This window comes from Pseudophryne corroboree, chromosome 6 (genome assembly GCF_028390025.1).
Source record: "Pseudophryne corroboree isolate aPseCor3 chromosome 6, aPseCor3.hap2, whole genome shotgun sequence".
NCBI lineage: Eukaryota > Metazoa > Chordata > Amphibia > Anura > Myobatrachidae > Pseudophryne > Pseudophryne corroboree.
This window is the reverse complement of record NC_086449.1, coordinates 189,111,529-189,134,606: the sequence shown is the minus strand read 5'-3', so window position 1 is coordinate 189,134,606 and position 23,078 is coordinate 189,111,529. Positions and strand designations below refer to the sequence as shown.

Below are 23,078 nucleotides of genomic sequence, written 5' to 3'. Positions count from 1 at the left end.
CGAGGAAAAAGCCAAGGAGTTATCCGACCTGGTCAGGAATCTCCTAAAACCAGGAAAGGTGTCTGTACATCAATGCACGCATCTTCAGATGCACCTGCGGATAACCCTGTCTCCAAGGACAAGGGTATCTCTTCTGTGGTGGTTGCAGAGGGCTCATCTATTGGAGGGCCGCAGATTCGGCATACAGGATTGGATCCTGGTGACCACGGACGCCAGCCTGAGAGGCTGGGGAGCAGTCACACAAGGAAGAAACTTCCAGGGAGTGTGGTCGAGCCTGGAAAAGTCTCTTCACATAAACATTCTGGAACTAAGAGCAATCTACAATGCTCTAAGCCAGGCGGAACCTCTGCTTCAAGGAAGACCGGTGTTGATCCAGTCGGACAACATCACGGCAGTCGCCCATGTAAACAGACAGGGCGGCACAAGAAGCAGGAGTGCAATGGCAGAAGCTGCCAGGATCCTTCGCTGGGCGGAGAATCACGTGATAGCACTGTCAGCAGTGTTCATCCCGGGAGTGGACAACTGGGAAGCAGACTTCCTCAGCAGACACGATCTTCACCCGGGAGAGTGGGGACTTCATCCAGAAGTTTTCCACATGCTAATAAACCGTTGGGAAAGACCAATGGTGGACATGATGGCGTCTCGCCTCAACAAAAAACTGGACAGGTATTGCGCCAGGTCAAGAGATCCGCAGGCAATAGCTGTGGACGCGCTGGTAACACCTTGGGTGTACCAGTCGGTGTATGTGTTTCCTCCTCTGCCTCTCATACCAAAGGTATTGAGAATCATACGGCAAAGCGGAGTAAGAACGATACTAGTGGCTCCGGATTGGCCAAGAAGGTCTTGGTACCCGGAACTTCAAGAGATGGTCACGGACGATCCGTGGCCTCTACCTCTAAGACAGGACCTGCTTCAGCAGGGACCGTGTCTATTCCAAGACTTACCGCGGCTGCGTTTGACGGCATGGCGGTTGAACGCCAGATCCTAAAAGGAAAAGGCATTCCAGAAGAAGTCATTCCTACCTTGATTAAGGCAAGAAAGGAAGTCACCGCGAAGCATTATCACCGCATTTGGCGGAAATATGTTGCGTGGTGCGAGGATCGGAGTGTTCCGACGGAGGAATTTCAACTGGGTCGTTTCCTACATTTCCTGCAATCAGGATTGTCTATGGGTCTCAAATTGGGATCTATTAAGGTTCAAATTTCGGCCCTGTCAATATTCTTCCAAAAAGAATTGGCCTCAGTTCCTGAGGTCCAGACTTTTGTCAAAGGAGTACTGCATATACAGCCTCCTGTGGTGCCTCCGGTGGCACCGTGGGATCTAAATGTAGTTTTAGATTTCCTCAAATCCCATTGGTTTGAACCACTAAAAAATGTGGATTTGAAATATCTCACATGGAAAGTGACTATGTTACTGGCCCTGGCGTCCGCCAGGAGAGTATCTGAACTGGCGGCTTTATCTTATAAAAGCCCTTATTTAATTTTCCATTCGGATAGGGCAGAGCTGCGGACGCGTCCGCATTTTCTCCCTAAGGTGGTATCAGCGTTTCACCTGAACCAGCCTATTGTAGTGCCTGCGGCTACAAGCGACTTGGAGGACTCCAAGTTGTTGGACGTTGTCAGAGCTTTAAAAATATACATTTCAAGGACGGCTGGAGTCAGAAAATCTGACTCGCTGTTTATACTGTATGCACCCAACAAGTTGGGTGCGCCTGCTTCTAAGCAGTCGATTGCTCGTTGGATTTGTAACACAATTCAACTTGCACATTCTGTGGCAGGCCTGCCACAGCCTAAATCTGTTAAGGCCCATTCCACAAGGAAGGTGGGCTCATCTTGGGCGGCTGCCCGAGGGGTCTCGGCATTACAACTCTGCCGAGCAGCTACGTGGTCAGGGGAGAACACGTTTGTAAAATTCTACAAATTTGATACCCTGGCAAAGGAGGACCTGGAGTTCTCTCATTCGGTGCTGCAGAGTCATCCGCACTCTCCCGCCCGTTTGGGAGCTTTGGTATAATCCCCATGGTCCTTTCAGGAACCCCAGCATCCACTAGGACGATAGAGAAAATAAGAATTTACTTACCGATAATTCTATTTCTCGGAGTCCGTAGTGGATGCTGGGCGCCCATCCCAAGTGCGGATTATCTGCAATACTTGTACATAGTTATTGTTAACTAATTCGGGTTATTGTTTAGGGAGCCATCTTTCAGAGGCTCCTCTGTTATCATACTGTTAACTGGGTTTAGATCACAAGTTGTACGGTGTGATTGGTGTGGCTGGTATGAGTCTTACCCGGGATTCAAAATCCTCCCTTATTGTGTACGCTCGTCCGGGCACAGTACCTAACTGGAGTCTGGAGGAGGGTCATAGGGGGAGGAGCCAGTGCACACCACCTGATCTGGAAAAGCTTTACTTTTTGTGCCCTGTCTCCTGCGGAGCCGCTATTCCCCATGGTCCTTTCAGGAACCCCAGCATCCACTACGGACTCCGAGAAATAGAATTATCGGTAAGTAAATTCTTATTATTTATGCTATCATAGCTGTAGGTGTTCAGAATTAGAGTGCTCCCCACAAGGGTTATCTTTTCTCTTTGCTGTATTTTCTAAAATACTTATGTAAATTGATATAAGGAAACCGAGGTCAGTGTCATGCATCAGTTGTGTTATAATGCCCTCAAATTGGGTCTGGCTATTTAATTCTGGACATCTGGAAGGTATACATGCATTGCCCATTGATAAGTCTTGATTATGGGTTTAGAAAATGAAAATGACAGTGAATATGACCTGTAAAATTGTGGATTGCCAGACGTCGGCAGAATGTGATATATGTATTCAGTATATGTAAGAGGTGTCTGGAGTCACATGTTACAGGGACTGTACACATGGGATAACACGCTGACATAGCTATCATAGTCCCTTGTTTCATCTTCTGTCTCTGGAAAAGGTTTAAGCATTTCATATTTTAACATTGACACATGTGGAACAATATTGAATATTGTTCTATATGCTGCATACAATATTTAGGGGCAGATTCAACTAGCCCTGTTAGCTATAAAAATACTGACCAAATTTCCATGCGGGGTAAGCCGCCGGCTGACGCGCATAACCCTAGATTCCAGGCTTAAGTGCCCTGAGCTATGGAATTACCCATGCGGGAGGCCCTAGAGGGTACACTTAATGCAGAGTTTTCCTCCCAGCTCCATGTTAAGTGCACCCTCTGTGACTTACTGCACGGGGTAGTGGCAGAACTTGATGAGCTCAGGACAGAGCTAATTGAATCTACCCCTTAGTTTGTTTTTACGTCACTTTTTGTTGTTGTTGGTTGCAGTAGAATGCTATGGCCGTGATTAATTATGCCTTGTCTTAAGTGTGATCATTTTCTTCCAGAAGTAAATTGGCCCTGGAATGGTATGTATAAGTATAAAAAGCTGTTGTATAGTATTTGACTGTGGTATATCTTATTTTTAGCACTGGTTGGAATTTTCCAAAGGAATTGCCAAACAAATGAGAGGTAACTCCGTGTCTGAACGTGAGTATAACATAATGAGCTTGATGTTGCATGTCTAATTGTATTTGTATGTGTGTTCCACATGATACTCTGTTTAGTATGCATATATTATTGTCCTGTACCAAGGGATCTTTATAGGGATAATTGATTTGCAATGTTGGGTTGTTAGTTTAACCCACTGGCGTGTCCCTCACATGGATCCGTGCAGTAAGGTAAAAGCCAATGATGACATGTAAAGAATTGCACAGAATTTATCCTCTCTTAAAGAAGAGTTTGGGTTTTATTTCCAAGTTTCCTATTATTTCAAATTTAGGGCGGTATCCAATTACCCCCCAGTGTCGTTTCGGACGATCAAAGCGGCTGGATATCGCGATTAATGACTGATAGCATTATCGTGGTATCCAGTTAGAGGCCATTTTGATTGACCGAAATTAGACCCGCGATTGCACAAAAACACATGGGATCAGAGATATGTCCCCGATCCTATGCGTTATCACGGCTCCGGCAGGCCACTTATTGCGGATTATGCTTCGGGTGCCTAAGGCATAATCCCCGATAAGTGCCAGCATCGGGGGGAGGAACACGCCGCATCGGGGCTAATTGGATAGCTCCTTGCAATACAATTACCTGCGGTCAATTGGATACCCCCCTAAATGTAATTACAATGAGAATCCCTGTATCTGCAGCACAGCAATAAGAAAGTAGAAACACAGTAAACACGTAGGGGTATAATATAAGAGCCTGCTAGTTGCAGGCAGCAGCAAGATTTTGGCTGCTACATTTAAAGTGCAATTATTTAAAAGGCAAACCCAATCAGGTTTTGCCCTTTAAATAATTGCTGTTTCAAATGTAGCATCTAAATCACAGAAACCTGGCAGACTCTTACATATATAACAAATGTATACAAAGTGCCGCCTGGAGGTATTGTATTAGTCATTTGTGATGAACATTATTGTGTGTTCATGCATTTTTGCCTCTGTGAGGGGCAGATGTACTTAAGGTGGGTATACACATATACAGTCGTCAGCAGGAGAATGGTCGGTCCATTGTATAGGTTTGTACCGTGCCGATGCAGGAGCGCTAGCTGATAAATGGCTTGTAATGCTCCTGCAATGACCAGGATTGGGTGGTCACATCTTATGGGCTGCACAGATGACATAGAGGAGTCACTAAACCCCTGTTGCTGTCTCCACCACACAGGAGGTCATAGGGGCTCACAACGGGATGCGCTTATTCGACCGGCGGGATCCCGCCTTTGGTATGGTGACCGCCGGTCACACGACCCCAACCCTTCACTAAACATCCTAATGATACTCGTGGATCTCTTCCTTCAAAGTAAAGCATTCATTACCTCTAATACCCAGAAATAATGACACGGAGACTTGAATTTGGAGAAAATTTGCTAGCTATTTATTATACCCTAACCATAAGCAAACCTGTAATTGAAAATTTTGGTTAGCATGCCGAAACAGCGGGCATATGGTGGCAGAAAAAAGAACGGCTCTATTGAACTGACTCTAACCTTAAAAATTTTAAAATTCAAAACTATCCTAATTTAAATAACAAACTATCAAATCGGTAATAGGTGCCCAACTCAACCCCCACAGTGACTACCCACCCTGATGGGTGCCTGCCGCTGCCCCCGGTCGGGTGATCGAGCGGCCCTAAAAGTCGATGGTGGTGAGTGCACCTAAACCACACCAAACTGTAAATCACTACAGCTAACAAGACAAACTACAATCTGCCGTTCTTTTCCGCCAACAGCGAAAGACTCCTCCCCAGAGTCTTCGCACCGCCACCATAAACTCACCCTAACTCCTGCAACACTAGACACAGATCCTCCAGGAAAAGCATCATCCCCTCATTGGATAGATGCACACCATCAGGCCGAAAAAGGTGACTGTCTCGGAACCGAATCCTAGGGTGGCGAACCACTTTGCCTCCGTGGGACAACACCCACTTCGCCACCGCCCCATTCACCTTCTGCCTGGCCTCATCAATCAGGCGACCATCCGCCACACCTCGCCAACTCAACCTTGGCACCATCAAAGAGAACACCAAGACACAATTGGTCCATGCTGCGGCCACACTTGCCAGATCCTTTATCATGGCCCACCGCAGCTCTAAAGATGTCCTCTTCCCCAAGTCGTTGCCACCTAAATGGACAACCAGCACCCTAGGGACTCCATGCTCGCTGGCCTGACTGACTAGTCTACTCTTCAGCTCATTACACATCATCCCCCGCCAACCAAGCCAACGAACTCCCTGAGCCCTAGGAAACATCCGTGCCCCCTCCGAGGCCAAAAACCTGGCTGCCCAATACACATAAGAGTGGCCAACCACCCATATAGCCAAGTCGTCGTCAAAACAACCTGAAGAGAAGGAAAGGGGGTAAAATTGGTTACTAATTATCTATATCAATGTTATTTCACGCATTAACCTGAAGGATCTGCCAAAAGAAAAAATTGAGATTTCGTTTATTGCAGAAGTTACGGCCTAGCCGATCTGCACAAGCTTCCAGCCAATTTGAAGCAGAACATAAACACACAAATGGGAAGATCAAAATAAAAATAAGAAATTAAACGGGGGGGGGGGGGGGAGTAAAAAATGGGAAAAACATGTAAGAACTCAGCTGGAGGTGGAAGCGTAAAAACCTGCTGAGGGACTTTGATAGAACTGATCAGCCGAATTGTGGATTAGAATTCAGTCCGTCAAGTCAGGCAAAAAAATCACAAAAGAACTCCAGACCCCCGCTGCCAGCAGCGGCAAGTGGCTAATCCCTGAGTAGGATAAAACGGGAAGACAAAACGGACGTACAACACAAGGACGTACTGAACTGTACAACATGACTTATAAACAACTACAACTTAAACAAAACGCAGTGCAAGCCAGCATCTCACGCAACGGGGCGAATATACCGTCTGTAACTTGACGACTTCCATCGCCCCACCGCCTGGATTTCAGCCACGGAAAGCCCTGCCGCCGCAGCCGACGTCGCAGCCCCGATGCGGAAGGAATGCGTCCCGAAAGCAGCGGGTGGAAGGCCCAAGCTCGCCAGACAGCGACCCAGCATCCAACGAAACTGATACTTCGTCGCTGGCAGCCCGTCATAATGAAGCAACCATGACCCCCGACCATCGGGCCGTACTGCCGCATATCGAACTGCCAACCTCACTGGGCAAATGCTCTCCTCAAGTGCCGGAACCAGGGTGACCCATCGACCTCTACCCACTTGGTCCGTCTTAGAGCGACGCAATCGGCACAGCAAGGACCTCTCACCCACCACCACGTCCTCGAGAAGCATGCGCGAATCTGCTCGCTTAGAAGGCGCCACCAGCTCCGAAACCCGAAAGGCACCGTGATAAGCCATTGAGAACGCCAAACTGAACAGCAGCGACTCAAACATGGACGACGCTATACCGCCCACCGCCCTGATGACATCCGGAAGCAAGGCCGCATCAATTGGCCGCCTCCTGTCAGGCGCCCATCCCTTCATTGCTTTAAGCAGAATCCCGCTTTTCATCACGTCAGGGACGCCCTTGATTTTGCTAAAGAACGAAATACCAGCCAAGTACCGGGATACCACCGCTCTGGACCTACCCATAACAAACAGCTGCCAAATAAAAGAAAGCATCATCCGATGCCCGCTCTTACCTTGCTGACTTCGTCCTCGAACAAACTCCTCCCACTCGCTCCAAGCTTGTCCATAAGCCTTGAGCGTATTCGGAGCGACTGACTGCATCGCTAGACTCTCCAATCCGGCCCGATCACCTGCCAGACATAATCGGGACATTGAAAACCGTGCTCGTCGGCCTCGGGTGCCAACAAACAAAACCTTTCCCATTGACCGCGTGACAAAGCGTCGGCAATTCCGTTCTGCAAACCAGGCACATGCTGCGCGCGGAACCACACGTTCCTATGCAGGCATGTCAACAGCAACTGCCCCAGCACCCTCAGGATCACCAGCGATTTCGCCCTCTGGTTATTTATCGCGTGCACCACGCCCTGATTGTCACATCTGAACAAAATGCTGCAATGAGCCAGACGATCGCCCCAAACCTCCAGCGCCACCATAATGGGGAAAAGCTCCAGCAGCAAAAGGTCCTTAGTCAAACCTTCGCGATGCCACTCCGCCGGCCACGAGGCCGCGCACCAAGATCCCTCCAGATAACAACCGAACCCAGAGGAACCCGCCGCGTCGGTAAACAGCTGCAGCCCAGCGCTGTCGACCATTGGGGCCTGCCATATACACACCCCGTTGAAGTCCTCCAGGAACGAGGCCCATACGGCCAAATCCCTCCGAATCTCGGAGGACAAGCGCACGAAATGATGTGGTCTGGCACGCCCTGCGGTTGCCCGTTCCAGCTTCCGGCAGAAAACCCTGCCCATCGGGATTACCCAACAAGCAAAGTTCAAAAGGCCCAGCAAGGACTGCGCCTGCCGCAGAGTGACTTTGCGCGACCTTCCGAACCGGCAGATAGCCTCGCGGAGCTTTGCAACCTTGTCCGGAGGCAGTCGACACGATCCCGCCACCGTGTCGATTTCTATCCCCAAAAATGACAAACAGGAGACCGGCCCTTCTGTTTTATCCTCGGCCACGGGAACGCCGAAGTGAAAAAACAGAGCTCGGATGCTGAACAGCAAGTCGCCGCACCGCGGCAAATTTGCCGGACCCACACACAGGAAGTCGTCGAGGTAATGTGCAACCCCGTGACCCCCTGACGAAGACTCCACGCACCAATGAAGGAAAGTGCTAAACCGTTCGAAAAACGAGCAGGACACGGAACAACCCATCGGCAAACATTTGTCAATGAAATATTCCGCTCCGATCCGAAAACCCATAAAAACGGAATGAGTCCGGATGCAACGGCAGCAACCGAAATGCGGATTCAACATCTATCTTAGCCATCAGGGCCCCATGGCCGTAACTACGGACCAGCTCTAGCGCCTCGTCAAACGACTGATACACCACCGAGCAATGAGCCCGCGGTATTGCGTCGTTGACTGATGACCCCGACGGGTAAGAAAGATGCTGAATGAGCCTAAAAGCACCTGGAGTCTTCTTGGGAACCACCCCCACTGGGGAGATGACCAAGTCATCCACTGGGGGTGATAGAAACGGTCCCTGCATCCTACCTAGCCTAACCTCCTTATCCACTTTCTCCCGCAGAACTAACGGCAAGGCACGAGCAGACTGGAGATTCCTCTGGGCCCGGACCGAAACCTTGCTCGCAACAGGCAAGCGAAAACCAAAACGAAAACCGTCAAACAAAAACTGCGCATCCGCCCTATTTGGATACCACTTCAACCACTTGCCCATTGTATCCAAATTAATTGGTGTTGGAGCCCTGCGGAGCGCTCCCGCCCGCCCCAGGTCTTGGGTAATTTTGCTTACCCCGGGCACCCTGGCGAGCGCCTTTAAAGCAGGTAGAGGCTGGGTGGGAGCCGCCACATTGCAAGCACAAATGTCGGAACCGACACTGCCTGCCGAAGGAACAGGTCGCATTGTTAAACGCGAAGCACTTTCCTTTTGCGACGGCCTGCCCCCCTCCGCGGACGGCCGACCTACCTGCCTTGCCCGATTTACCGTTCGCGCCGGTCCCTTGGGCGGACGACCCTGCGCGGTGCCCGTCCGCCCCCGGACTCCGGGGCTCCCTAGCCTGTTGAGAGGCCCGGGTAACTTGTAGCCAGACTTCGACGTCCTTGCAGCCGAAGTCTATCACTTGCAAGCAATCCTGCTTTTCCCGGAATTTTTCGTCGTACGTCCGCCATTCGACGCCCGACGATGTGCGCTACATGTCGTGGATTAAATGCAGGTAACGAATTACATTCATATGCTCGTCCGGCCTATCCTCTAGGTAACAAGCCGCGAAGACACAAAAACCGGCCAGCCAGTTATCGAAGGTACGGAAAGCCTCGGCTCCGATGCCCTTCTTTGCTGACGCCGACTTATACTCCTTCTTTGCGTCCTACGTCAAGACGAACATATCCACATAATCCCCCCTGCATATTTTCCTACGGCACCTGTCCCTCAATCCCCGCATCACTGCAGTGTAATCGCAGTGGACCACACCAGGTAGGTCGCGGCGCTTCTTGGCCCTGCGCGCGTCCTCGCTAATCTGCCTCCGCCTCTTCCGTCTCTCCTGTCGGCCCGCCGCCCTCTTGGCGTATTTTGTCGCGCGCTTCTTTGCCCTAGTCGTACTACTGACTTCGGACGCCTGCGACGACAGAGACGAAGACGAGGACAAGCTGCGAGAACTGGAGCGCGTGCTGGAGCCCGACCCAGACTGGTCCGACTCACCTGACGCCGTCAACTGCTCGGACCTAGAAACCTCCGGCGTGGCGAACGCAACATCATCATCCTCGCTCACCTCCATCTCCTCTTCCCCGCGATCACCTGCAGAAAAAGACGGAGAGAAAGAACCAGACAACAGTCGCGGCGCATGCCCAGCACCCCGGAGGGGAGGCGTCCTCTCTGCGCGCCCCTGCTCGTCCCGCCCGGCACGATGATCAAGCTGCGCTGCGGCCGCACTGAGCTCCCGGCATGCCCGAGCAACCCGCTGCGCCGCCGAAACCGTCCTCGCACCGGACCCGCCTGCCACCGCATGCGCTCCGGAACCGTTAGCCACCCCCGGGGAAGCGGCCGCGGCCAGCGGCCCCAACGCCGCCACCACCGTGGCCAGGGCCGACGCCAAAGTTCCGGAGGGGTCCTGACCCCCCCAAAACTCAGCGTCGCCCCCCGCTGGTTCCCCAGCCGGTGTGGGCGCACGCCTGCTCGCCGGGCGCCTGACCGGCGCCAACTGGGGCCCCGACGCCCTGCGCCCGGCCTGCCTCGGTGGGGAATGGGCAGCGCCCCAAAGCGCCAGCGGCCCTTCCCCCCCCCCAAACTGCGCCCACTCCGCTGGCCTGCCCGCCGGAGCCAGCGCTGCTGTCGCTCTCCCTCCCGCCGTTCGCACCCTCCCCCTGCAGGCCGGAGCTCCCTCCGCCCGCTGGGAGAGCGCCGCGGCGTGATTCTTCCCGGCCCTGAGCAGCTCTGCCGCCCCTGACCCACTCTCTGTCCCTCCTTCTCCCCCGTTCCCCTCCGTCCTCCGGCTGTTGGGGAGTGAGCAGGGGAGACAGGGAGACCAGCGGCGCCGCTGCGCGCACACGTGCGCAAACGGCGCCGCCTGTGGCGAGCGCAGGTGCGCGCGCACCCCGTGCGCGCGTCCCGCCTCTTCCCGCCGTCAAGCTCCCCGCCGCATCCACTGTTACCTCTGTCGGACGAGGCCCCGCGACGGGCCTCGTCCGGCTAACCGCCGCCTCCCGCCTATTCGTCCCCCCTCGCCCGGCACTGCTTCGCGGCCGCGGCGAGGGGGAAGAGACCGTAGATGAGAGCGGCTCCAGCGACGACGGGCGCCCACCGCGGCGCGTATGCGCCCGACCCTGAGGCTCCACGCACTGTGCTCGGAGGTGAGGGCTGCTGCCCGTCCACCTCCGGGCGTCTTGGCTGCAACCTCGGTCGTGCCCGCGCCCGGCCGGCAAAACCGGCCCGGCCCCCAGCGGTAAGGACGACCGCGTACGCCGCTCCGTCCCGCTGCCCAAGCCCGTGAAGGCCCCAGGGGACGGGACGCCGTCCCCAGGGCCAGCCAGGCCGTCCTCGGGCCCGGATTCAGCGCCCGATGCTCGGTAACGGGCCGGTGTCCCGGCGGAACGGCGAGGTCTGGGAGCCATTTGCAATGCAGAGGGATGTAGGGGAGAGCTGAATATAATATAGAATTCAAAATCCGACAATCAAAATGGGGAGACTCTGCAATGCATCACTCACCCACTCACAAGGCAATTCAGCAACAAGAGAGAGCAAAATGGCCTAGCATTCCCTATATATATTAACCCTCCCCTTTTTCCCAAAGGCTGTACTTTCCTCACAGCTATGTCCACCCCTCACAGGATGTTTAACTCTTTCCTTTCCTATGCAGTCAATTCTCTCTCCAACTGAAAGCCCGGCTGATTGGGAGAATTTACCTGATCAGCCGAGGATCGAACACGCGAGTACCCAGCTGCAGTCTTGGAAAGTGATAAAGTGGAGAGAGATAAAGAACCAGCCAATCAGCTCCTGTCTGCCATGATACAGGCTGTGTTTGAAAAATGACACGAGCTGGTACTTTATATCTCTCCACTTTATCTCTATCCAAAGCTTAGTACATCTGCCCTAATCACTTTGCAGTACATTATTCAAAAGGGTGTTATCTTTTGTTGTAATAATATATCACAAGTAAACTGACTTACTGTACTATACCTGCACTGATGCCAGTTACATATATGTACACTTCCAACTGCATATTGGCCCTCATTCCGAGTTGATCGCTCGCAAGGCGATTTTAGCAGAGTTACACACGCTAAGCCGCCGCCTACTGGGAGTGAATCTTAGCTTCTTAAAATTGCGACCGATGTATTCGCAATATTGCGATTACTAACTACTTAGCAGTTTCAGAGTAGCTCCAGACTTACTCTGCCTGTGCGATCAGTTCAGTGCTTGTCGTTCCTGGTTGACGTCACAAACACACCCAGCGTTCGCCCAGGCACTCCCACCGTTTCTCCGGCCACTCCTGCGTTTTTTACGGAAACGGTAGCGTTTTCAGCCACACGCCCCTGAAACGCCGTGTTTCCGCCCAGTAACACCCATTTCCTGTCAATCACATTACGTTCGCCGGAGCGATGAAAAAGCCGTGAGTAAAATTACTTTCTACATAGCAAAGTTACTTGGCGCAGTCGCAGTGCGAACATTGCGCATGCGTACTAAGCGGATTTTCATTGCGATGCGATGAAAAATACCGAGCGATCAACTCGGAATGAGGGCCATAGTAAATAACCCTGCTTTTACCTTTCTTTGCAATTAAATATCAGCTTAGAACCAGCCCTATAACCAGGACACACAGAAGCCTTATTCATGTTGTGAAATATGTATACATATTGCAGTGATTCTCAAACTGTGTGCCGTGGCACCCTGGGGTGCCTCAGGACACTTGCAGGGGTGCCTTGGATTGGTGGTCCAGGACCAGTTCAAATTATTTATGGTCAATGTAATAGGTAAAACCAGTGCTGGTGGCTGCCAATCATACATAAAATGTGGACAAACAGATGCAAACCTTGTCTCTCACCACACAATAGAACCTAAGGATAACATATAAACACATTTAATTAATTTAATATTTCTTTCTAAATTTCTCACTAAGAAACTTTTGGCCTAGTGGTGCCAAGAAAAGAATTCTGATATTCTAGAGAGCCGTAATTCAAAAAAGCCAGTTTGGGAAGCCCTAACATATGGTATGATTACAAAAATTTGCTTTTTTATTCTTGGGGGAAATGTAACATATATGATATTTGGGTCATATAAAAACACCAGTATGAAAAACATTCTTTGTAGTTACACCAATGGATAACTATTGTAACACAATCATTAAGGACCTTGGCACTGAAATCTAAAGAAAATGCAGTCGATCCTGTATTTCAACAAATAAGTGAATATTGGCCCTGTAAGTCTCACAGTGGGAATAGTAATCATGTTGTGTTGCATCATTGTTTATAAAACTTGCTATTTTCTCTTACGTCCTAGAGGATGCTGGGGTCCATATTAGTACCATGGGGTATAGACGAGTCCACCAGGAGCCATTGGCACTTTAAGAGATTAATAGTGTGGGCTAGCTCCTCCCTCTATGCACCTCCTGCCAGACTCAGTTTAGAAAATGTGCCCGGAGGTGGAGTTTATTTTTTTTACAGGAGGCTGTTGTCAACAGCCTGCCTGCAACGAGGGACTGAGGAGGGGAGCAGTGTCCGCCCTGCGGAATCTTGAGCCACTGTCTCCGCTGACTGGACATTGAGCTCCAGAGGGGACAAATCGCGCCAGCCACAGGGTAACGCTCACCACTGCAGCCAGCCGCCACCCCCTTGCAGAGCTGAAGTGTGGCGAGTGAGTCACTGTCCCCCCTCACAAGCGAGGGGTCAGTGTGAAGATGGCGGCTTAAGGGTAGGAGCGCAATATTAACTGCGCTCCCGGACGGCTCAGCGGTACTTCGGTGCGGCTCTGTGAGGGGCGCCCTGAGCCAGCACCTGACCCTACACTGACCAAATCAAGCCTGTCGGGGTCTGCGGATCTCAGCCAGCACAAAATCCTCAGGCCAGTATAATCTCAGAAGAGCGGGAAGACAGTGTCATTAAGGGGGCGGAGCTTCTCCTCAGAGCGGACCCAGCAGCATTCAGCGCCATTTTCCTGCCTGCAGACACGCTGCCAGTGGAAGAACAGTCCCTCCGGAGCACCTTCAGCTACCTGTACGGTACCAGGGGGTTGTAGAAGGGAGGGGAGGCTGTGTAAAGAATGTGTCACCTATTAAGGGACACAGTCAGCGCTGGTTTAGGGTCTTCCTATACCTATAATAGCGCTGTGTGTAGGTTGGCTCCAATCTCTGTGTCTCTCTGCCATTCTTGGGGGGGGGATCTCTGTCTGCCCAGTACCCTGTGTGTATGTGAGGTGATTGGTGTGTATTAGCAAACATGTCTAGAGACTCTGTTTCATATGCTGCAGAGGATTTATCTTCCCAGGAAGATCCCATCCCATGTAATCAGGATTGCACCGTTGTAGCGCAGATCCCAGCTAGAGAGCTGGAATGGTTAGCCTCTCTTAGGGGGACTATTTCTCAGATTTCAGATAGGGTTGCTAGAACTGAGCATGCAACTCCGGTACTGCAATCCTCTATGGTTGTATGGTCTGATACTGCTTCCTTGGGGTCCTCTGCGGTACATTCTCACAAACGTGCACTTGCCAAGATTATGCAGAATGACACGGACACCGATTCTGACACTGCAGACGAGGATGTGTTGAGGGGGACGGCATCACTTGCTAAGGTGGTGCAGTTGATGATTGAAGCCGTGAGGGATGTGTTACACATTACTGACACAACTCCTGAGCAGGTTGAGGAGGCCTTTTTTCACAGACAGTAAAAAGCCCCCTCTCACCTTCCCAGCATCTAAGGAATTAAATGCTATCTTTGAAAAAGCCTTGGAAAATCCGGAGAAAAATTTACAGATCCCTAAGAGGGTCTTGGTTGCTTTTCCCTTCCCAGAAGAAGATAGAAAAAAGTGTGAGTCTCCGCCGATAGTCGACGCCTCTGTCTCCAGGCTGTCCGAACAGGTGGTATTACCAGTCCCTGGATCTACCGCGTTGATGGACCCGGCAGATCGCAAGGTGGATGCTACGCTAAAATCCATTGACACGGCTTCAGGGGCTATACTGCGGCCTACTATAGCCTGTGCTTGGATATCAAAAGCTATTGCCAGGTGGTCAATCACGCTGCAGGAGGAATCGACTACCATGGATAAAGGTGAAGTTGATTTATTTTTACGCAATATTCAGGATTCTGCAGGCTTCCTGGTAGATTCCATGAAGGACTTGGGTTCCATGGCTGCGGGGATCTCCTCCATGTCCGTCTCGGCTCGCAGGGGTCTCTGGCTGTGCTAATGGTCTGCGGACACGGAATCCAGGAAGAGTGTGGAGGGCCTACCATATACAAGTCAGGCTCTCTTTGGGGAGACGCTGGATCCGTGGATTGCCACGGCTACCGCGGGTAAGTCTCCTTTTCTCCCCTCAGCTGCACCGGCTACAAAGAAGCCTTTTACACCAGCCACGTCACAGCCCTTTCGGACCGCGAGGCCTAGAAAGAACAAACCTTCGATCACCTTCTTCAGAGGTGGTGGTGCTAAAGGAAAAAACCTGCTCCCGCTGGCTCCCAGAACCAGAAGCCTGCTTCTGATACCCCAAAGTCCTCCGCATGACGGTGGACAGCTAGACCTGAAGGAAGGTCAGGTGGGGGCAAGACTCCGGCATTTCAGCCACGTCTGGGTGTCGTCTGGCCTGGACCCCTGGGTACTGGATATAGTGACCAGAGGGTACAGGTTGGAGTTTCAAGATCTCCCACCTCACTGTTTCTTCAAGTCAGGCTTGCCAGCTCTGCCGGCAGACAGAACAATTCTTCTGGAAGCTATCCAAAAATTGGTGGTGTCCAGGGTCATTGTTCCAGTTCCACCTCATTAGTGGAACAAAGGTTATTATTCAAACCTTTTCGTGGTACCAAAGCCGGATGGTTCGGTATGGCCAATTCTGAACTTAAAATCTCTGAACCCCTACCTCAGGAAGTTCAAATTCAAGATGGAATCTCTGAGAGCTGTCATCTCAGGTCTGATGGAGGGAGGAGTTTCTGGTGTCCCTGGACATCATGGATGCGTACCTTCATATTCCCATCTGGTCACCACATCAGGCATATCTCAGGTTTGCACTGCTGGACGATCACTATCAGTTTCAGGCGCTGCCTTTTGGCCTCTCCACAGCACCAAGGGTCTTCACCAAGGTGATGGCGGAGATGATGGATCTCCTCCGCAAGCAAGGGGTGAACATAATTCCGTATCTGGACGACCTCCTGATCAAGGCGTCGTCCAGGGAGAAGTTGTTGCGATTCATTGCTCTCATGACACATTTTCTCAAGGAGCACGGTTGGATCCTGAACCTTCCAAAGTCTCATCTGGAGCCGACAAGGTGGCTGTCTTTCCTAGGATGATCCTAGACACGGAAGTGCAGAGGGTGTTTCTGCCGGTGGAGAAAGCATTGGTGATTCAGTCAGTGGTCCGGGATGTCTTAAAGCCTACCCGGGTATCGGTTCATCAGTGCATCCGCCTTCTGGGGAAGATGGTTGCCTCCTACGAAGCTCTACAGTATGGAAGGTTTCATGCTCGATCCTTTCAGCTGAATCTCTTGGACCAGTGGTCGGGATCTCGCCTACACATGCACCAGAGGATACGTCTGTCACCGAAAGCCAGGATTTCGCTCCTCTGGTGGCTACAACTACCACACCTTCTGGAAGGCCGAAGGTTCGGAGTTCAGGACTGGATCCTTCTAACCACAGATGCAAGTCTAAGAGGTTTGGGAGCAGTCGCTCAGGGGGAAACCTTCCAAGGAAGGTGGTCGGATCAAGAATACCTTCTCCCGATAAACATTCTGGAACTAAGAGCCGTGTACAACGGCCTTCTGCAAGCAGCACACCTTCTACAGGATCAGGCAGTTCAGGTGCAGTCGGACAACGTGACCACAGTGGCCTACATAAACCAACAAGGCGGAACGAAGAGCAGGGCTGCCATGTCAGAGGTGTCAAGAATCCTCCGCTGTGCAGAACGGCACGCGGTGGCGATGTCAGCAATCTTCATTCCGGGTGTAGACAACTGGGAAGCAGACTTCCTCAGCAGACACGATCTCCATCCAGGAGAGTGTAGACTCCATCCGGAGGTGTTCGAGGAGGTAACCGGTTGGTGGGGGGTTCCTCACATAGACATGATGGCCTCCCGCCTCAACAAAAGCTGCGGAGGTACTGTTCCAGGTCAAGAGACCCACAGGCAATGGCGGTGGATGCACTCGTAACACCGTGGGTGTTCACGTCAGTGTATGTGTTCCCTCCACTTCCTCTGATACCAAAAGTTCTTCAACTGGTAAGAAGAACAAAGGTTCTGGCAATCCTCATTGCTCCGGACTGGCCAAGGAGGGCTTGGTACGCGGATCGACTGGATCTTCTGCTGGAAGATCCAAGGCCTTTACCTCTTCAGGAGGATCTGCTACTGCAGGGGCCGTTCGCTTATCAAGACTTACCACGGCTACTTTTGACGGCATGGCGGTTGAACGCCAGATCTTAGCTCGGAAGGGTATCCCGAGTGAGCTCATTCCTACCCTGATACAGTCTAGGAAGGGGGTAACGTCTGAACATTACCATCGCATTTGGAAAAAATGTTTCTTGGTGTGAGGCCAAGAAGTTTCCTGCGGTGGAGTTTCAACTTGGACGTTTTCTCCTTTTCCTGCAAGCAGGGGTGGATGTGGGACTGAGATTGGGCTCCATTAAGATCCAGATCTCTGCTTTGTCCATCTTGTTCCAAAAACAATTGGCTGTCCTCCCTGAGGTTCAGACCTTTTTGAAAGGGGTTCTGCACATCCAGCCTCCCTTTGTGACGCCAACGGCACCCTGGGATCAGCATGGATTGAGCCTCTACAGGAGGCTGATATCAAGTTTCTCACGTGGAAGGCGGTCACTTTATTGGCCTTGGCTTCTGCACGACACGTGTCGGAATTGGGGGCTTTATCTTGTAAGAGTCCCTATCTGATCTTCCATGAAGACAGGGCAGAACTTAGGACTCATCCACAGTACCTGCCTAAGGTTGTATCGGCTTTCCATATCAACCAACCTATTGTGGTGCCAGTGGCTACTGACTCCTCAATTGCTTCAAAGGTCTTGGATGTTGTGAGGGCTTTGAAGATTTATGTGAAGAGGACGGCTCGTCATAGAAAAAGTGACTCTCTGTTTGTCCTCTGATCCCAAGAAAATTGGGTGTCCTGCTTCTAAGCAGTCGATTTCACGCTGGATCAGGTTCACTATCCAGCACGCTTATTCCATGGCAGGATTGCCGTGTCCAAGATCTGTAAAGGCCCACTCGTAAAGTGGGCTCTTCCTGAGCGGCTGCCCGGGGTGTCTCGGCTGTACAACTTTGCCGAGTAGCTACTTGGTCTGGGTCGAACACGTTTGCCAAGTTTTACAAGTTCGATACTTTGACCTCTGATGACCTCAAGTTTGGTCAAGCAATTTTGCAGGAGCCTCCGCGCCCTCCCTCCCGTACTGGGAGCTTTGGTACATCCCCATGGTACTAATATGGACCCCAGCATCCTCTAGGCCGTAAGAGAAAATAGTATTTTAATTACCTACCGGTAAATCCTTTTCTCGTAGTCCGTAGAGGATGCTGGGCACCCGCCTAGTGCTGCGTTTTCCTGCATTGGTTTTATAGTTCAGTACTGCCTGGTTCCTAGGTAAGTTCTGCGTTATTTACTGTTTCAGCTGTTACTGAGTTTTTCCGGCATGTAAGCCGGATTTGCCTGTTGTGTGAGCTGGTATGAATCTCACCACTATCTGTGTAATTCCTTCTCCTTCTGGGAGGAGCCAGCTTACACTATTAAACTCTTAAAGTGCCAATGGCTCCTGGTGGACCCGTCTATACCCCATGGTACTAATATGGACCCCAGCATCCTCTACGGACTATGAGAAAAGGATTTACCGGTAGGTAATTAAAATCCTATTTTCTATGATCTATACATACTTGGGGACTGATGTATCATTTTTTATTTTTTTTTACGTTTTGTATTGAAGCATCCCTTGTATAATAAAATATACAATTCCATTATACGGTAGCAATGAACAATTTTGCCAAAAGACCGTAGTAACAATATAAATGTCAATAATAGTTATAACAATTAATTATTACAGGAAACACGTATGGACAATGACCAGTAAGATTACAGGTGGAACAGCATGTCTCCGCAAGGAAAATTTACAATATATTAGAATTAAATAATTTAATACAAACATAAAAGAAAAGGGTTCCATCTCATTCCTATCAAAGAGTTTTATCATCTGCACAAGTTTTAAAACTCATAGCGTATGATGAATGGTGTTCCAGCCAATCTGCTCCCAACTGTCATTTTTCAAACACGAGAGTTGGGAGCTGATTGGCTGGAGCACCATTTATCATACGCTACGGGTTTTAAAACTAAAGAATGCAGTAAAACATCTAATGCATGCAGCAATTCATGTCTGCAAGTTCAGCAGTAAATAATTGATTGTCTTCAGTGTATAGAATAGCCGTTAATTCTGAACAGTCATACTAAAAGTAGACACAATGGGCCTGGTGCAGAGTCACATGCAAAGTGGATGCATCTGTGAACGCATTGCGAGCCTCAGAACAGGTGCGCAACTGCGCTGCCCCTGTACATCCTCTGTGAAAGTATCCACCATCATTATCAGCACGCATTGCGCAAGCCCTGCCCTTATATATATAGTAGTTCCTGCTCCTCCTGTTAAAACCTTGCCAGAAAAGATCTGAAATACGTGAGGATGCTGATAATGTAGTATATTAAAAGGAATCGCATATTAAATGTGTGTTAAAATGAACTTAAATCCACAGATTGTGTGCATACATTTTTCTTGATCACTTGTTTATCTGATTGGATATTATGAACACGAATCCTCCCCAGAGGCTCTTTCTGTGGTTCTGATATCAGAAATCAGCAAGACATCTTCAATGATGTACAGACACCGCTGTACCAAAAGCGCCCAACCTAAAAGGCCACAGGCCACTAATTGTGCTATTTAAAGGCTTTTAGGTAAAAGGGGGATAAAAAATCCTTACTTAAAAGTAATGGTTCATCTGTTCATCAGCGTATAAGAAAACTTCATTGGAGACAGATGTAACGAGCAGGCCCTCCTCACCTGGTAATCGGGTATGGACTGTGGTGGATGCAGGGATCTCATCTGATGTTCCACAGTAGAAGCCACTTGGCACATTTTGTTGTAACCACAACTGCATCAGGAGCGCAGCTAATTAAATACAGGGCACTACTACCAGACACAATAGACACCATCAGTCTCCTTTTTCACTTCAATGTCTAGGACCTCCAACTATTTATAGATATATTATAGAATACCAAACGTGCTCTTGTTTATCTGCAATGTGATTACATGTGTTAAGTATGAATGTAGCACTGAGCTCCATGTGACCATCTACTGTTCATCTCCAGCTCGCTCCCCGTTTATCCTGTGCTTTCGAGTAAAGTTCTATCCCCCAGACCCGGCAGCCCTAAAGGAAGAGATCACCAGGTGAGTGGCATGCAGTCACATTACACATGCACCATCCCAGTTGTCACTTCTATAAGCACTACATGTAACCTCATATAACCGCCTGCAGGAGCCACTAAACTACCCATGTGTAAGTACCGCTGTAGTAATCCCTATGGAAGAATAAAGAGAAAGTTGTAAAGTACCAGTACTCCTTTAAGAAACATGTCTATATTCCACATAGAACGTTCTGTATATTACAATTGATATGAACACTTCAGTATAGGACCATTTGGGTTGTTGTGGTAGAAGGAAGAGGCTGTGTTGGTGATGGTCACAAAGAGAACCTTCAGCAGATCCTTCATCCTGAATATAAGATATCTGTCTACAGTGTGTGCGAGGATGTTGGTCGGTGCTGGGATTCCGAGTGGTGTTGTTATACCGGCGTCGGTCACATCAGAATCAGAATCAGCTTTATTGGCCAGGTGTACTCACGTACACTAGGAATTCTTTGCGGTACAATGCATCGCCAAGCAGCAACATGAAGGGGGAACACATAGCATAAGAAGGGGGGAAAACGTAGCATACATTACAAACATTACACGTATGAGTTCATACTGCACATTGCAACTGTACGATAGACTCGACATATTATACATGTAAGACTAAAAACAATGGCTGCTTGGCAGAGCAGCACCGAGGCAGCCATCCGTGGCGCCAACTAGAACTCAAACAATGCACATAATACCGCCGGCATCTCGACTGCTGGGATGCTAACCGCATCACGTGTGTGCATACTCATACATACTGCTATACTTGCTGTATGATATTGTCTAAGATTAAGAACAACATGTGGAGTGAAACATTTTCTTTTTAATAATAAAAATATACAAGAATGACATACTGTATATAAATTACTATTGGTTTGTTTTTAAAGATAACTGAACAACTATTCAAATTCTTATTCTACGCATTAACATCACAATATATTTTGATACAGGGTATAAACAAGCAGCACAGTGTTAATTATTATCTGTATGTGCCCTAATTCATTGACCTGGTAATGATGCCTCTTTACCATCATAATCCTCAGTGCAGTATTGCCAGAACACTTCCCCCAGTACAGTAGATCTCATTTTCATACTGCCCAAATGGAGGCCCGTTGCTGTTAGTGTCCTATGCAATTGCACCATTGTGTTATGTAGTAGCCATCACTGACTTCCTGCGTGGATAACTCTGTTATAGCGTCCTGAAACGATGCTCCCTCCCGTACAGTAAGTGGCACTAGAGTAACGTCTGCTGCATCTGTCACAGTCTCCATGTACAATCACCTCCTGACCTGTCGCCATGCAGTTATCCACTTGTGTCTTAATATGTCCATCTTGTGTCTCACAAACCAACAAATCCTTTACTCATTACAGTAGTGTCTAATTACACCCTGGCTCATCACTAACAGCCTGACAAACTTGTTAAAACTGTACAGTACATATATTATTGTTACTTCACAAAAAACATATTCAGTTGATAACTGTGGCATTCATATGAAACATTTAATAATAGGAAACCATAACAACCAAACAAGATATTGATCAGTCCAGTACAAGTTAGGTAAATGAAAGCAAAAGTCTGATTGGTTATTATGAGTTATAGTGCATTCATGGTATTTGCACTATCACTTTTCATTAGCAGATATTTCCATTTTTATATATTATAACTGATTGCTATGATGGCTACTAACATCTAGTGCACTAATTAAGCTTATTAACCCCGGAGTGGCTACATTATATATATTATATATGTTTTAAGTGATAATAGAATAACACCGGCCGTGTGATCTATGTTTGTCATGTATTTGTTAAATAAATGTTATATGTTTTAAATACACATTGATTTGGACAGCGCTTCATTATTTGTGCATATGCTATGATAGCAGGCATGCTAATTATTTATGTGACTTTACTACAGGTATCTGGTTTTCCTGCAAGTTAAGAGAGATCTGTACCATGGACGATTGCTCTGTAAGACCTCTGATGCTGCGTTGCTGGCAGCATACATATTACAGGGTAAGTGTAGTTGACAGATTGTCACTTCCTATGTCAGGAATTATTGTGATCCTCATGCAGAAATGCTTTCGTCTCGTGTGTCTATGTAATATTTCCTTCTCTTCTCTTTCTTGCTGCTCCTTGTGTCACCAGTATATTTCAATAGAATGTGATGTTCCTGCCGCTCATACTCTGTCTCTCCTGCAGCTGAAATTGGGGATTATGACCCTGGAAAACATCCAGAAGGCTACAGTTCCAAGTTCCAATTTCTTCCCAAACACTCAGAAAAGCTGGAGAGGCGGATTGCTGAGATTCACAGGAATGAACTCAGGTCAGCAGAGTGCCGTTATTGACTACTACAGGCAGACACGTTATAGTATAATATATTCAGTACTAATTAGTGACAAAGTTATACATACGTTTAAAGTGTCTCCTTATTATGTTTTGACTTGAACAGATACTTCAGAATACATGCAATTTCAGCAATCTCTCCAGCAAGAACCATTTTCTAGCGAGTTTTCGCAATTGTTGGGACTTATAAATTGCCCAAAACTTCCTAAATATTACATTTCAGCCTTGGAGTTTAGGTTCAGGTTATAAGTGTTACTGTAAGGGTCTCATAATGCCATTCCCCTCTTTCTCCTGTTTCTCTATTAGCGGTTTGTTACCTGCACCAGCGGAGATGAGTTTTCTGAGGAAAGCCCAGACCCTGGAGACATACGGAGTGGATCCGCATCCGTGTAAGGTACCTTATTGTCAGCTGAATCTTCTTTACCCATCGTCCTCTCTGTCCAACCCTTGTCTAAAGACATCAGTGGCCCCGTTTCCCCAATTCCCCGTTCCAACGGCACCGCTGATATGATCTGC

The 23,078-nt window shown here is 49.2% G+C and overlaps 1 protein-coding gene across 1 annotated transcript in view; it reads left to right on the top strand.

The window, feature by feature from the left end:
• The window catches only part of FRMD5 (FERM domain containing 5), a 96,379-nt gene that overhangs the window by 53,474 nt on the left and 19,827 nt on the right, over window positions 1–23,078 (top strand). Inside the window, exons 3-7 of the mRNA XM_063925483.1 lie at window positions 3,463–3,523; window positions 20,133–20,211; window positions 22,135–22,232; window positions 22,419–22,542; window positions 22,869–22,956. Coding sequence (XP_063781553.1) covers window positions 3,463–3,523; window positions 20,133–20,211; window positions 22,135–22,232; window positions 22,419–22,542; window positions 22,869–22,956 — 450 coding nt within the window. The remainder of the gene's footprint in view (window positions 1–3,462; window positions 3,524–20,132; window positions 20,212–22,134; window positions 22,233–22,418; window positions 22,543–22,868; window positions 22,957–23,078) is intronic.